The sequence below is a fragment of the Somniosus microcephalus genome, chromosome 2 (genome assembly GCF_052327205.1).
Source record: "Somniosus microcephalus isolate GS21.2 chromosome 2, FLI_Smic_1.0, whole genome shotgun sequence".
Classification (NCBI taxonomy): Eukaryota; Metazoa; Chordata; class Chondrichthyes; order Squaliformes; family Somniosidae; genus Somniosus; species Somniosus microcephalus.
This window is the reverse complement of record NC_140988.1, coordinates 337,378,289-337,393,103: the sequence shown is the minus strand read 5'-3', so window position 1 is coordinate 337,393,103 and position 14,815 is coordinate 337,378,289. Positions and strand designations below refer to the sequence as shown.

The 14,815-nt window shown below is 42.2% G+C and overlaps 2 protein-coding genes across 2 annotated transcripts in view; one reads left to right on the top strand and one right to left on the bottom strand.

The window, feature by feature from the left end:
* Positions 1–348: 348 nt before the first annotated feature.
* nicol1 (NELL2 interacting cell ontogeny regulator 1) lies at positions 349–5,806 on the top strand. Its single transcript, XM_085975410.1, has 3 exons — positions 349–479; positions 3,567–3,655; positions 4,854–5,806. Exons 1-3 carry the CDS (start codon positions 365–367, stop codon positions 4,923–4,925), a joined length of 276 nt encoding a protein of 91 aa, XP_085831536.1. The 5' UTR covers positions 349–364; the 3' UTR covers positions 4,926–5,806.
* Positions 5,807–7,532: 1,726 nt separating this feature from the next.
* pstpip2 (proline-serine-threonine phosphatase interacting protein 2) overlaps positions 7,533–14,815 on the bottom strand; it is a 200,708-nt gene continuing 193,425 nt past the window's right edge. Inside the window, exon 15 of the mRNA XM_085975407.1 lies at positions 7,533–14,610. The gene's annotated coding sequence lies outside the window, so the exon portion shown is untranslated. The remainder of the gene's footprint in view (positions 14,611–14,815) is intronic.

Below are 14,815 nucleotides of genomic sequence, written 5' to 3'. Positions count from 1 at the left end.
TCGCGCCGCCTTCTGTCAGCTGATTGGATTGACGTGACACAGTCCCCGCCCCCTTGGGCCAGCCCGCTTCGCCAATTGGTGGAATCCCACATCAATCACACGACTCGCTCCCCGCCCATCACGCACGCACCGCTTTAATCAAGTTGAGTTGAGAGGAAGCTCGAGCGGTTTTAAATTTAAAAAAAAATTCGGTCGGTTTGGGGTTAGATTTTAAAAAGAAATTGTTTCTTTTAAACCGGATTTTTTTTTTGTTTAAACAGTAGTTTATGATTTTAACGGTCAGTTTTACGATCGATAATAAAATAACGGTAATTTTCCCCTTCCTTCCCCCATTATTAACAGGTCGCTGGTGCCCGAGGGTCTGATGCCGCTGCTCCGTGCTGTGATGGCCGCTCCCCCGCTCTACGTCCTCGTCCTGCTCGCTGCCGGGTTGTTAGCCGAAGCCAACAGCGAACCAGGGACCGTGATCCCGGCTGAGAGTAAGTCCCGGCTCCCAACCCCACTATCTCACCACTCGGGGTTGATTGGTTGGTGAGGGGGGAGAGACACAGACACAGTTGGGGTTGCCAACCCTCCAGGATTGCCCGGGAGTCTCCAGAAATTAAAGGTTCATCCGCAGGACACTGCCGGGAGAAAAAAAAAATCATGGGGGCTTTCAACATTTATGTTTTATTATTTTTTTTTTTTAAATCACATATTGGAAAAAAAGGCTGTTTGACTAACAGTCAAGAATCATCCAGTCCGGTAATGAAGAGTCGATTTGCTTTCCAATCGGCGTGGGACGGCGGTGTGCCGCACGTAAGGACGTGTTGGGCGCCCGATGGAGGGTGGTTGGAGACAGGAGGACATGTGATGACACCTCCAGGACTATGTCCAACCAGATTTGGCAACCCTAGGTACAGTAGTGTAGTTGTTATGATACAGTATAGAATCATAGAAAGTTATGGCACAGAAGGAGGCCATTCGGCCCATTGTGACTGCTGGCTGAAAAAGAGCTATCCAGCCTAATCCCACTTTCCAGCTCTTGGTCCGTAGCCTTGTAGGTTAAGGAGAAATTGTTTCCTCTAAACCAGCTGAGTGTTTTTTTTCCAAAGCGTAGTTTTATGATTAATGGCCAGGTTTACGATTGGATTAATAATCCAGAAACATTAGTTCAGATCCCAGCATTGCAGTTTGAGAATTTGAATTCAGTTAACTAAAAATCTGGAATATAAAGTTATCAGTAAAAGTGACCGTGAGGCTGTCCGATTGTTGTTCAAACCCAACTGGTTCACTAATGTGCTTAAGGGAAGGAAACCAGGTTTGACCTAGCAAGCCACTCTGTTTTATCAAATGGACAACTAGGGATGGGTCTTGCCGGTGATGTGCACATCCTGAGAATTAATTTTTAAAAATATTTTGTGGAAAGCCTCGACTGTTCCTCTTCTCCCTCCCCCCCCCCCCCCCCCCCCACCAATGGGCACCCGGTTTGCTCAAATGATGCTCTTTCCCCATGAATCCTGCTCTTCCCTGTCCCCTTTAATGTCTTCCTTCAAATATTTCATAGCCTCTTGTGGTGAAACCTTCCATGTGCCGAATAGTTCCTTCTCCCTCTATCAATGTATTTCTGGCAATAGAAAGAAAAAAAGACTTGCATTTATATAGCACCTCCCACAACCTCAGGACATCCCAAAGTGCTTTATAGCCAATGAAGTACTTTTGAAGTGGAGTCACTGTTGTAATGTAGGAAATATGGTAGCCAATTTGCACACAGCAAGCTCCCACAAACAGCAATGTGATAATGACCAGATAATCTGTTTTTGTGACATTGATTGAAGGATAAATATTGGCCAGGACATGGGGGGGATAATTCCGCTGCTCTTCTGGGATCTTTTATGTCCACCTGAGAGGGCAGATGGGGCCTTGGTTTAACGTCTCATCTGAAAGACGGCACCTCCGACAGTTCAGCACTGGAGTGTTTGCCTAGATTTTTGTGCTCAAGTCCCTGAAGTGGCACTTGAACCCACAACCTTCTGACTCCGAGGTGAGCGTGCTACCAACTGAGTCACAGCTGATACAACGGCCTAACATAGGTCATTGTTACTAAGTCACAGTTTTGTTTCTTATTGAAGATACAGACTGCCCTGTTCCATGTAAGTTTAGTAATGTTTAACCCAACCTTTTAAGTGTATATTCTCGGCTTTGTGTTGGATTTTATGTACCTTGTGCACCGTTGTAACAGGCCTTTGTTCTGCTACATTTTTCCTGCCAAGTTTTTGGTGATACAGTATATGTAGCTGTGACTCAGTTGCATAGGATATATGTGCATTGTGCTTCATGTGTGCAGTGTTGCTCTTAGCTTTGGAAGAAAGCAGATCAACACTAAGTGTAACCTGGCTGGTGTGAATGAGGCTGTGTTCAATGCAGCTACCTCACTACCTTAACCACCGTAGCCATCAGGAACTGTCATTTAATTTTTATTCATGAAAGTATATTCCATATTTTATAAAAGTGATTTCTGAAAAGTCTGCTTTATCCAGTAAATAACTGGTCACAGAGGATGATTGTGCTTTAATTCCCATTGAAAACTACGTTGAGTGGGATTGGAGATGCAAAATGGATGTTTTCAAATGGGTTGGTTATAAAATAGCTGAAAATCAATGGAAACCCTTGCAATAAGCCAATTTATTTGATTTCTTTACATCATCATGACCTGTCAACTCTGACAATAATTATTTTATTTTCATTTACAAAGATTATAGTCCCAGTTTGGAGGTGGGAATTAGAAAAATAAAGATTGAGCCCCTGTCTATTTTGAGCTGTCTCAATCTGAGTTGAATTTTACAGTATGATTACGTAGTTATTCTAATTCATGATGCAATAAATGCACAATAGTGTTTTCTAGGGTAAGGTCCTGTAATCTGTAAAGCAGGGCGTAGTATTTGTTTTCTAATTTGGAAAACTTGTAATCACTTGGATATTCTACTGTAAATTTTTTATTCATTCATGGGATGTCCTTGAGAAGGTGGTGGTGAGCCGCCGCCTTGAACCGCTGCAGTCCGTGAGGTGAAGGTACTCCCACAGTGCTGTTGGGGAGGGAGTTCCAGGATTTTGACCCAGCGATGATGAAGGATCAGTGATATATTTCCAAGTCAGGATGGTGTGTTATTTGATGGGGAACCTGCACGTGGTGGTGTTCCCATGTGCCTGCTGCCCTTGCTGCCTAGGTGGTAGAGGTCATGATTTGGGAGGTGCTGTCGAAGAAGCCTTGGCGAGTTGCTGCAGTGCATCTGGTAGATGGTACACACTGCAGCCACGGTACGCCGGTGGTGGAAGGAGTGAATGTTGAAGGTGGTGGATGGGGTGCCAATCAAGCAGGCTGCTTTGTCCTGGATGGTGTCGAGCTACTTGAGTGTTGTTGGAGCTGCACTCATCCAGGCAAGTGGAGAGTATTCCATCAAATATCTGATGGCAAAGTGTTTGTGATAATCTTATTTGGTAGCTGTTCCAGTCATGAGTTTTTATTAGTACTGTTTATAGTAAACTGGAGCCAGCTCATTTTAGCTGTTTTTATGTTTCTTCCACAGGTCGTCCCTGTGTTGACTGTCATGCTTTTGAATTCATGCAGAGAGCACTACAGGACTTGAAAAGGACTGCAAATAACCTAAACACTAGGGTAAATATGCATTGCTCACTATAACAAGTTGATAAAATAAATCAAAGCCGTACAAATTAAAACAGCTGTTGCTGGAAGCCATACAAGAAGTATTCTGTATGGCTTTTTTATTGAAGAGTACAGAATCGGTGCAATTCTGCAAGTTATAGTAAATGAGGTGCTGCTATAAAGCCGATCTATAACTATTGAAAAATGTATGATGCTTTACATTAGCACAATAGACACAGTGGTAGATAATTTTATTGCAGCGTAACTCCATTAGATCATCTGAGCATCCCTGATTTCAGTCACCCCACATTGGCGGCCTTGCCTTCAACTGCCGAGGCCCTAAGCTCTGGATTTATCTCCTAAACCTACCCGCCTCTCTTCCTCCCTTTCCTCCTTTTAAGACGCTCCTTAAAACCTACCTCTTTGACCTAGCTTTTGGTCATCTGCCCTAATATCTCCTTATGTGGCTCGGTGTCAAATTTTGTTTGATAATCGCTCCTGTGAAGTGCCTTGGGGCATTTTACTACGTTAAAGGTGCTATATAAATACAAGTTGTTGTTGAACTACCTATATGGTGTTGTAGTTATAACAAGGTTGACAGAATTTGGACAAGCAATGAGGAAAGCATCCCTTTGGTAATGTAGAAGAGCATTTGACTCATATTCATGGATATTGTGACAGATAATCATAGGACCAAGTGCCCAGAACAAACCATCTTAGCTATTGTGTTTACAATCAAGCAGAGACCAGTCTAGTGCCCTCATCGTCACCAGCATCCATTTCTAGTGCAAGGAATCCTCTTCAGAATGGGTATTTATATTTGTTTGGGGAATGAGTTACTTTTTGATTTGGAACTTACTTAAAAGACTATGGTCAAAGATTATATTACGCTTTCTACTGATGCAATGCTGTAATCTGAATTGCCTATAAATATTCAACTGTATTTACTTAGATATTTTTTTGAATTTTTTAAATCTGCAAATTAACTTTTTTTGTATACATGTAAAAAATGGTCACAGCTACCTACATAGGACATAATCCAAAATGTGACTAAGTGCATGGACTACAGTGAAATTGTAAGAGAAATAAAAATAGATTTGCTTGAAGGGGGAGGAGTGTTTACACATTGCATATATTTGTGTTTGTGTAACATTAACATGTGTATTTTGAAACTTGGTTGCATGTAACATTGATATTTGTATATTTACAGACCGATGATCTGCTGCTGAGAGTGGAAAAGCGGGCTTTGTGTGACTGCCTGCCTTCAAACCTGTTAGACTGATGAATCAGAGAAGGGTCGTGATACTTTGCTCAGAATATATTCCCATGAAACATGTGACACACGTACAAGTGAAATATGTCTCAAACGTTGGAGATGCGAAAGTGTTTAAAGCCAGTTTAGCTGGTGATATGCGAAGCTAAATAGTCACAGTGAAATGTTTAAATATATTTCAGAGGCCTTTTTAAAAAAAAACACTAGATAAATTATTCAATTTATGAAGCCACTGTTCTTTGGAATTCCCTTCCAAAACCACTTTGTCCTGGTACCTGTGTCCCTGTCTTCAGAAGTCTTCTAAAATCCCCTGTCAGGTGGACTGAATGTTTTTATGTAAGGAGCCTTCTGTAAATGTGACTACTTGTTTTATGTAAGGAGCCTTCTGTAAATGTGACTACTTGTAAGCTATATTTTGCAGGTCAACATAATGTGTTTGCACTTTTTATTTATCCTGCACTTAACTAGAAAGCATGAAATGTGATATAATGAGACAGTTTCCTATTGTATAATCTGTATATCCTGCTCCGATTTCTTCTGTTGTTATTGGGGATAGGGCAGGAAAGTGGAGTTAAGGTAGATGATCAACCATGATCTTATTGAATAGTGGAGCAGGCTCAAGGTGCCATATGGCCTACTCCTCCTATTTCTTGTGTTCTTGTAATACTCTATTATGTTTAATTACTGGTGAGTGGAATGTACTTTATTATGTCTTGTACTAAGATTTAAATATTTAGCTGTGGAAAATGTGGTATTGTGCAAGATTGATGAGTAGTTTCATTAACATTTATGTGTTGATCCTAAAAATGTAACTTATTTAACAATTTGAATATGCATGGTACCGTTACTATTTTAACTTGCTACATGGAACTAAAATTCTATTCAAGAAACTGTATCTCAATTTATTTATCTTGCATTTGTACAATGCAACGTAGATTAGTGCCTGGTGTGTTCATTACTTTCATCCCAGTTTTAGTGCCACTCTGAGCATTGGGCAGCAGCTGTGATTCAAACCATCTTCCTCTTCCGCCCCCCCCCCTTCCCCCTTGAATTTAGTACAATTCAGTTTTTTTTAAATCTCTGCTTTGTTTCCCTCTCGCACATGCCACCTGCTGTTTCCTGACCATAAGACAGACGGGCATGCTGTTCCCAGGCAGATGGTTTCTGCCTATGAAGTTGCTGAAGTGGTGATATGAGAACAGTAGGAGCTGAGCCACTGGTTGTCACGCCTACTCTTGTCAGCACCTTGTGGACAGGCATGTTGGTGTAAGTCCGAGGTGCTCGGGGTATTTGGTTAAAATTTGCACATCCACTCTTGCCCTTTTTGTTTAAATTGATCATTTAGATTCTGGTTTTAAAGAGGGGCTAATTTGTTTTCAAAATTGGAAAATGCATAGAATAAGCTTGGAAATTCCAACTAACTTGCTTCTTTTAGTAATAAAAAATACTTTAAAGTGGGAGGGAATCCAAATTAATCAGGAAAGAAAATTGGGGATTGTACTAGGGAATTGTTCTCTGGTTGATGAACTTTAAAATGTCGCCATATAATCAAATAGGTGGTCCCTCACTCAACCTTCGCCTGCAGTGTCTCTCCATGTCGATTAGTTAGGATTAGTGAGACCGATTTATATTATCTCTATCCGTGCCTTGGTTGAGATCAGCTCACTCAGCTTGGAGCAGGGATCAAGCCCGGAAATCTTTCTGCTCCATTTGGCTCTGGTTCTAGCAACAGGTTGATTTACCCACAGTCATCCGGGCAGTTTTCTTTCAATGGAGGCATTAAGTCTTGATGCAGGCCTCTTGATGATGCTTTGGAGGGGGGGAGGAAAAAGATGGGTATCACCTTGAGGTGAGGGGTGGGTGGGGGGTACCAAAATAGCAAAAGGATGTGAAAAGGGCAAGAAACCCTGTGTCATTCGTATCAGGTTTGTGCTGGTGTACACCTTTTTACATGCAGTCCATGGTAAGCAGCTGGTTCACAAAGAGGATAAAGGCTTGGATTTTAACTGCCAGTTGGTTTCCAGCGGGAAACCACACCGCTGAGTTAATTTCCCGCCTACCTGTGGCAGAATGAGGTCCGATCAATTTTTAATGGCTGAGCCTCATTTAAATCCCGCTGGTCGACTTCCTGCTCATTCCAAAAGGGGAAGTTGTGGAAAATCGTGGGGTCTGGAGGTTGGCACCTGACACGGTTCCGGTTCCGGGGTGGAGGAGGGGTGTCTCATGTTGGGCAAGTCCAGGGTAGGCGCGGCGTAAGCTTTCCTTATGCGGCCTGGAGGAGCATTCTTGCTCCTCCTGGGCCCACAAAGGAAAGAAAAACACTTGTCTTTTTCGGCCTCTTCCGGAGGTGATTCTTTTCTGCCCGTATTGGCTTGACTGGAAAGCCGCAGTGGTCTCCCCACTCGGGTAGGAGTTAAAATTATTAAACTTAATTCAAACTTTTTTAAAACAACCAAAAATGTATAAACCTTTCCCCCGCACTGTCTATGGCCAGACTCTCGCCCCACGACCCATATTTTTATACCATTACCCTAGAAATTACTATTTGTTATCAACATGCTTAACACATGACATTCCACTGTCTAGGATTTTAATGAAAACAACCGTTACAAATAAATGTGTTTATGCCTTTATTAAAATAGCGTACAAAAGAATGTTACAAGACTATTAAGTGCTTGTATACTAATTTTGCAAAACAGTAATTTCTAGGCTACAGATCTCTGTATTTGGACATTTTCAATGTTGGCATCTCTACATAATATAAATTAATTTAATATAACTTTTATGACTTCTAGATATGTTATTGTCCTTAGCATTCCTAATAATCCAGCATAGAACGAGCACGAGAAGCAGCAGCTTTATTGTACATGGCTTAAACCAACTTTGCATACATCAGCATTCAAGTTCACTGGTTGATTACAACCTCCAGATGGCGGAATGTCTGACTTCAATTTGGATTACACCAGGTGCCTAATTACAACATTGGTACAGCACTCCAATTGTTAAGGGACTATCTAAATACTCAGATATTACAACCAGCGTTCCATAAATAGCTCTACAAGTGGGGTTATAACACACAATTTTGAGCCAACACTATTCAGTAGGCCCCCATTCCTCTTAAATGATTTACACAACTGCTCACCAAAACTGGAATTTTATTTTATTACTGCCTGTCTCAACTACAACCATAGACTTTTACAGCACAGAAGGAGGCCATTCGGCCTGTTATGCTTGCGCTGGCTCTTTGAAAGAGCTATCCCAATTTATTTACCAGTCTACAGTATTTTTATTTTCACTTGTTTTAGCTGTCCCAGATGATGACTTGGAAGTCAGTTACACAACTGATTTCTAACATCTGCCTTGTGTTACCTTTGTTTTAAACTGAGAATCTAGGTGAAGGTCCAAAGCCCACAATGCAGGACGCCACCAAGGTTGAAATAGGAGCTAAATTAGTAAGTCATAGTTAAGTGACACGAGGTTGAGGTTAAAACGCTGTAGACGGAGAGAGAAAAGAAAGACCGAGGGAACTGTAAATAAGCAGAAGTTCCAGTTTTGAGGTTCAGGGAAAGATTAAGGGTAGGTGATTTTTTGGAAAGAGTCTCATTGTAAGGGGTACAGTAGCATAGTGGTTATGTTGCTGGTCTAATAATCCAGAAACTGGACTAATACTCCATTAAAAAAAAAGTATTAGCCATACTTTTTTGGGAAAAGAGCTGTGCATCATTTTCACTGTGGCCACATCACATGCAAGGGCTACATCAACACAGAGGCAAAAACATTAAACTGTGCAAATGGACTCGAAACTAAGCATAAGCACAAGACAATTTTTGGGCATCGAATCACAGTAGAAATCTGAAACTCACCCCCCAAAATGGATGTGGATGCTGGGCTTATTGAAATTTTTAAGACTGAGATCGATGGATTTTTGTTAGGCAAGAGTATTGAGGGATTTAGAACAAAGGCGGGTAAATGCAGTCAAGGTACGGATCAACCATTATATAACTGAATAACAGAACAGACTCGGGTGAATATCCTACACCCGTTTTAAGTCTTGAAAGGGGGCATCTGATTTTATGGAGCTATAGAAGATAAGAAATGATATAGAAAAGGTTAATCTGGAATACAGTAGCCTAATGGTTATTATAGAGTTATACAGCACAGAAAGAGGCCCTTCGGCCCATCGTGTCCGTGCCAGCCATCAAGCCCTGTCTATTCTAATCCCATTTTCCAGCACTTGGTACATAGCCTTGTATGCTATGGCATTTCAAGTGCTCATCTAAATGCTTTTTGAATGTTGTGAGGGTTCCTGCCTCTACCACCTTTCAGGCAGTGAGTTCCAGATTCCAACCACCCTCTGGGTGAAAAAGTTTTTCCTCCAATTCCCTCTAAACCTCCTGCCCCTTACCTTGAAACTATGCCCCCTGGTTATTGACCCCTCTACTAAGGGAAAAAGTTCCTTTCTATCTACCCTATCATAATTTTGTACACTTCAATCAGGTTCCCCCTCAGCCTTCTCTGCTCTAAGGAAAACAACCCCAGCCTGTCCAGTCTCTCTTCATAGCTGAAGCGCTCCAGCCCAGGTAACATCCTGGTGAATACCCTCTTCAATGCAATCACATCCCTCCCATAGTATGGCAACCAGAACTGCACACAGTATTCCAGCTGTGGCCTAACTAATGTTTTGTAGAGCTCCATCATAACCTCCCTGCTCTGACCTTCATTAGCCAAGGCATAGAATATAAGTATCCCATATGCCTTTTTAACCACCTTATCTACCTGTCCTGCTGCCTTCAGGGATCTATGTACATGCACACCAAGGTCCCTCTGATCCTCGGTCCTTCCTAGGGTCCTACCATTCATTGTGTATTCCCTTGCCTTGTTAGTCCTCCCAAAATGCATCACCTCACACTTTTCAGGGTTAAATTCCATTTGCCACTGTTCTGCCCATCTGACCAACTCGTCTATATCATCCTGTAGCATGAGGCTTCCCTCCTCACTATTTGCCACTCCACCAATTTTCGTGTCATCTGCAAACTTACTGATCATACCTCCTACATTCATATCTAAATCATTAATGTATTTTTAATAAAGCTAGTAATTTGTGGGCTATGTTTGCTGGATTGTTTTAAAATTTGCTGGTTTTAAAAACCTTTTGCCATTCCCATTTGCAACATTTTATCTTTCTTGCCTCTTACAAAAGCACAGTTTGTTCCTTCAATTCCTCCCCCTTTCTCTCTCTCACCACCCCCCCCCCCCTTGTCTCTGCACCTGCTTAATATCTGTTACATCTCCAGCTTTTTCCCAGTTCTGATGAAGGGTCTCAGACCTGAAGCGTTAACTCTGTTTCTCTCTGCACGGATGCTGCCTGGCCTGCTGAGCTTTTCCAGCGTTTTCTGTTGTTATTACTGGTTCACTAATGTCCTTCAGGAAAAGGAACCTCCCATCCCTGCCTGGTCTGGTCTACACGTGACTCCAGAACCACATTATATGGCTGACTTAATGCCCTCAGGGCAACTAGGGTTGGGCAATACCTTGCCAGTATTGTCCACATCCTAAGACCAAATAAAAAAATACTGTAAATTAAACTGGGATTAGGACAAGTGCACAACTGCTGAACAGTGACTTTAAGAGGTTCTTCTTTGTACAGAGGATGATCAACACTTGGAACGGTGGAGATGAAAACCCTCGAATCATTTAAAAGACAATGCTGCAATGGAAAGACTGTTCGAGATGGATGAATTAAGTTGGGTTGATGTGATGTGTGCACACAAATCTTTTTTAATTTGGCAAACATTTCTTCATGGAGGTGGTACTTTTTAAGGGCACTGGAAATCCCTTTATTTAAAGGGTAGATTTTGACAGTACGATTGTGTGAAACAGGCGATAGTGAATCGTTAGCCCGTCTTACATCTTTGCTGATCACACAAAGTCAAGATCGAGACCCAAGAATCCATCAGTAAAGCACATGCAAATTTTTTCTCCAAAAGCATAATTACATAATCTAAATTAAATACGGTTACAAGCCGTTAACTATTTTGTTTGCACAGTACAGCATTATCTAGTAGCCAAATCTCAAGCACAAAAATCATTCAGTATGGAGTAAAAATTACAATTGATTTTCCACCAAAAACATCCCATTTCTTTACTTTATATAACGCTCACAAACATCAAAATAAATAAGATATGTTTAGCCAGCAAGTTAGTTAACACAACTTTACCAAGAAAATAATGAATGAACATTCATCTATTCATAAGTTAATTCTAGTTCAACATGAGTTATTAGTATTTAACTGTACCCATGATACTTTTTCTTGTGGACATTAATCTTCTATTTTATCCGTAGGTAACAAATCTCCTGCATCTGAGATAGCAACGATCTGCTATGAGGCTTTTTTTTACTCCCCTCCCCCCCGGCTTCCTACCATATCAATTTTCTCCCCATCCCTCCTAAAAGTGATCATTCCTTGCTGGGGTGTGGTTCCACAGACACCAGTCACTGTAGTGGCCAATATTCACGTGTGAGTTGTGACCGTGCTTGTCGCAAGGCTGTTCAACCATGGACAACATCTCCGCTCGCGTCTGGATCCTGAGCTCACCAGTCAGATGCATGCATTTTTCGCAGGGGTCACAAGATAGTTGAGGAATCGTAGCTAATTTTTCTCTCCTGGGCCCAAAGGTGCTGAGGCCAACTGTTGCACCCCCAACTGCATTCCAGGCCAGAAGCAGCTAACTCATCACAGACAAGAGATTGAACCTAGGACTTCACTGGTCTGCATCATTCAGCTACTGGCTGGATGAGCGAGTTGTCAGGAGTCCTGTTTACACTGTTTCTCCACCTCATCCATTCTGGGATGTGTGGTCGTCTGGTAGTTATGGTACTGGACTAGCAATCCAGAGCTCATGAGTTCAAATCCCACCAAGTTGTGAAACTGAATTCAATAAATCTATTCATTTGTAGGCAAGCATCAGGAAAATAACCAGGAAAGCCAGTGGATTGTCATAAAACCCAATAAGTTCAACTAATGTCCTTCACGGTAGGGACCCCGCCACGCCAACTGGTCTGACGTGACTCCAGTCCCACAATATGTGGTTGACTCTTTGAAATGACCTAGCAAGCTATGAGTGAGAAAATACACAGGATGGGAGCTGGAAACCTAAAAAAAAACATTTAACCCAACCAGCCAGTGACAAGCTAATCAAACGGACCAAGTAACTTGGTTACTAGAATAATAACGAGCTGTTACACAAGTAAACCCGTACTACAGTATTTACAGCAGTTCCATGCATATTTCTTACACTATTCAGTAAGACCTTATACAATGCCTAAAAAATAAATCTTCCAGATTTCAAAAGTCTGCCTGTATACAATTTACTGAAGGCCCCATAGAGGTCTGTGTCCCTGAAATGGGGCTGAGAATATAATGGTACAGAATCCAGTCTGCAGTCCCACCAGTGTTTCTACTGCTGAGCTCAGAACAGAATTCATTTTTACTTTAAACTAGCTCAGCGGCACCAACTGCAGGGAAAAATGTCTTGCACTGCAATGGATAGACTGGCCGATACAGCACAAATTTACACAGGCAGCCAATGATAGCTTTTCAACAGTGTTGCTGAAACTGGTTATTTTACTGCAAAGAAAAAAGTAGGAATTGTTCCAGGGATTTAGCTGGCCCCAAAAATAACAGCAGCCACCTTTTCTCAAATTAATTACAAGGTAAAAACAGAAACATGAAATTTACATAAAAATGAAGCTGTACAGGAGCCTACATACAGTACACACAATGAAATACTGCTGCAATGTAAAAGTATAGGCCCAGAAAATTGACGTGTCAGGTCAACGAACCATGCCCATTGTTAGGTAGACCTGCCCTTGCCAATTTAATGTTGATTATATTTTGCTCTGCAAGTGAGAGATGGAAATGGCGCGGTGCCTTCTACAGGTCGTCTGGGTTCTGAGTGAGCAGGGCAAGGAACTGTGCATCTCCTTAACCAATCAGATTGAAGGATTATGAAATGAACAGGGGAGGCAGATGAGGGATCTCACCTGTGATTCCCCAATGTCAATACAGCTGTCCTGTTAGCAATCAGGCACTTCCTCACAGAAAGAAAGGGTCACCCAGTGATCGTCCTCATGTGCCTCATAGCAGACAGTCGTAAACATAGGAAGAACATAAGAAATAGGAGCAAGGGTAGGCCATTTGGCCCTTCGAGCCTGCTCCGCCATTCAATATGATCATGGCTGATCTTCTACCTCATCTGCACTATCCCCATATCCCTTGATTCCCTACATATTCAAAAATCTATCAATCTCTGTCTTGAATATACTCAATGACTGAGCCTCCACAGCCCTCTGGGGTAGAGAATTCCAAAGATTCACCACCCTCTTGAGTGAAGAAATTTCTCCTCATCTCAGTCATAAATGGCCAACCCCTTATTCTGAGACTGTGACCCCTGGTTCTAGACTCCCCAGCCAGGGGAAACATCCTCCCTGCGTCTACCCTGTCAAGCCTGTAAAGTGACATAGGTGGAGAGGAGGGCAGAGGTCCCCTGTCCATCCTGTCATCTGTGAACATAATGAAGAATTTTTAAAAAACGTAATGTTACCCATTTCCAACCCCCCCAAAAATTCCACTGATACCAGTGTCATTGAGTATACACAGTCCAAGCAGAACTCCCAGCTTATGTCACTCCACAGCCTCTGTTGCACTGATTGCTGATGGAGATGGTCACACTGAGCTGCACGGAGAAACCTCTGCAGTATGAATATATTTTTTTAAATTGGTATATGTGTCTGTAAATGAGAATACCTAACTATCAACATGTTTCACATGGACAGAGACTGAGTTTGTGTAACATTTCTTCATAAGCAGAAGGATGGAAGAACGTAGCAGCACCCAGTTCATGATACCACTGCAGAGGAACCTCTAACTTTTTAATTAATTTTTTAATTCTGCCTACTTTTTTTCCTCAACAGCTTGGCATGGTTCCATGGGTGCTAGGTGGCTTAACAAGCCGAGGCAGCAAGTGTTGGCAACTGTGGACCAGGCACCATGGCTGATCTTCCTCTTCTTCACCCAGGGGCAGAGAGACCAATTTTAACACCCTCACCGCCACTCCACCTGAGATCAGCTAGCATCACAGATTGGAGATTTAGTTGGGCCCCCCCAGTTTGCATGCCTCAGTTACTCAGCCTTAACCAGCTGAGCCATCAAGCAGGCAAGTCTTTGTAGAGTTAGCCAGATGGTTTGACATAGACTCATAGAAGTTTAAGGGACAGAAGGAGGCCATTCGGCCCATTATGTCTGTGCCGGCCGGAAAAAAGAGCACTCCAGCCTAATCCCACTTCCCAGCTCTTGGTCCGTAGCCTCGTAGGTTACGGCACTTTGAAGTGCATATCCAAGACATGGGGTGTGGGGGGTGGGGGGGTAAAAAAGAAACTGAAACTGAAATCTCAATTCCATCCTAGTACCGATTGTGACCTCATCAGGGTTTGATATCATTGGTGTGTCAATGTGACAAAGAATTACATAAGTGCAAATATATTAATTCTGGCAGTAACAGCTGGATTCTGTGAGATCAGCACATAAGCCACAGTCTTCGAATGATCTTCCATCCCTCGGTGAATAGAATGTCTAATGCCCCAACATCGCAGGGCACCCGGTGGTGTCTGTGCTGCCGAGATCGGAGATGTAATCTGTGGATACAAGTGGTCAGGGTTGAATAATTTAAATTGAAATGTTACACCAGTAACTGGAAATGCCACACCAATAACCTGGAATTTTGTTCGCTCCTAGGAGGAATCAGCAACACATTTCAGAGTTTGATCCGGTTGAAAGATTTGCCTGTGGCTATTCAGAAGATCAGATGCACTTAAGAGGAAAGCTAGGTAAACACATGAG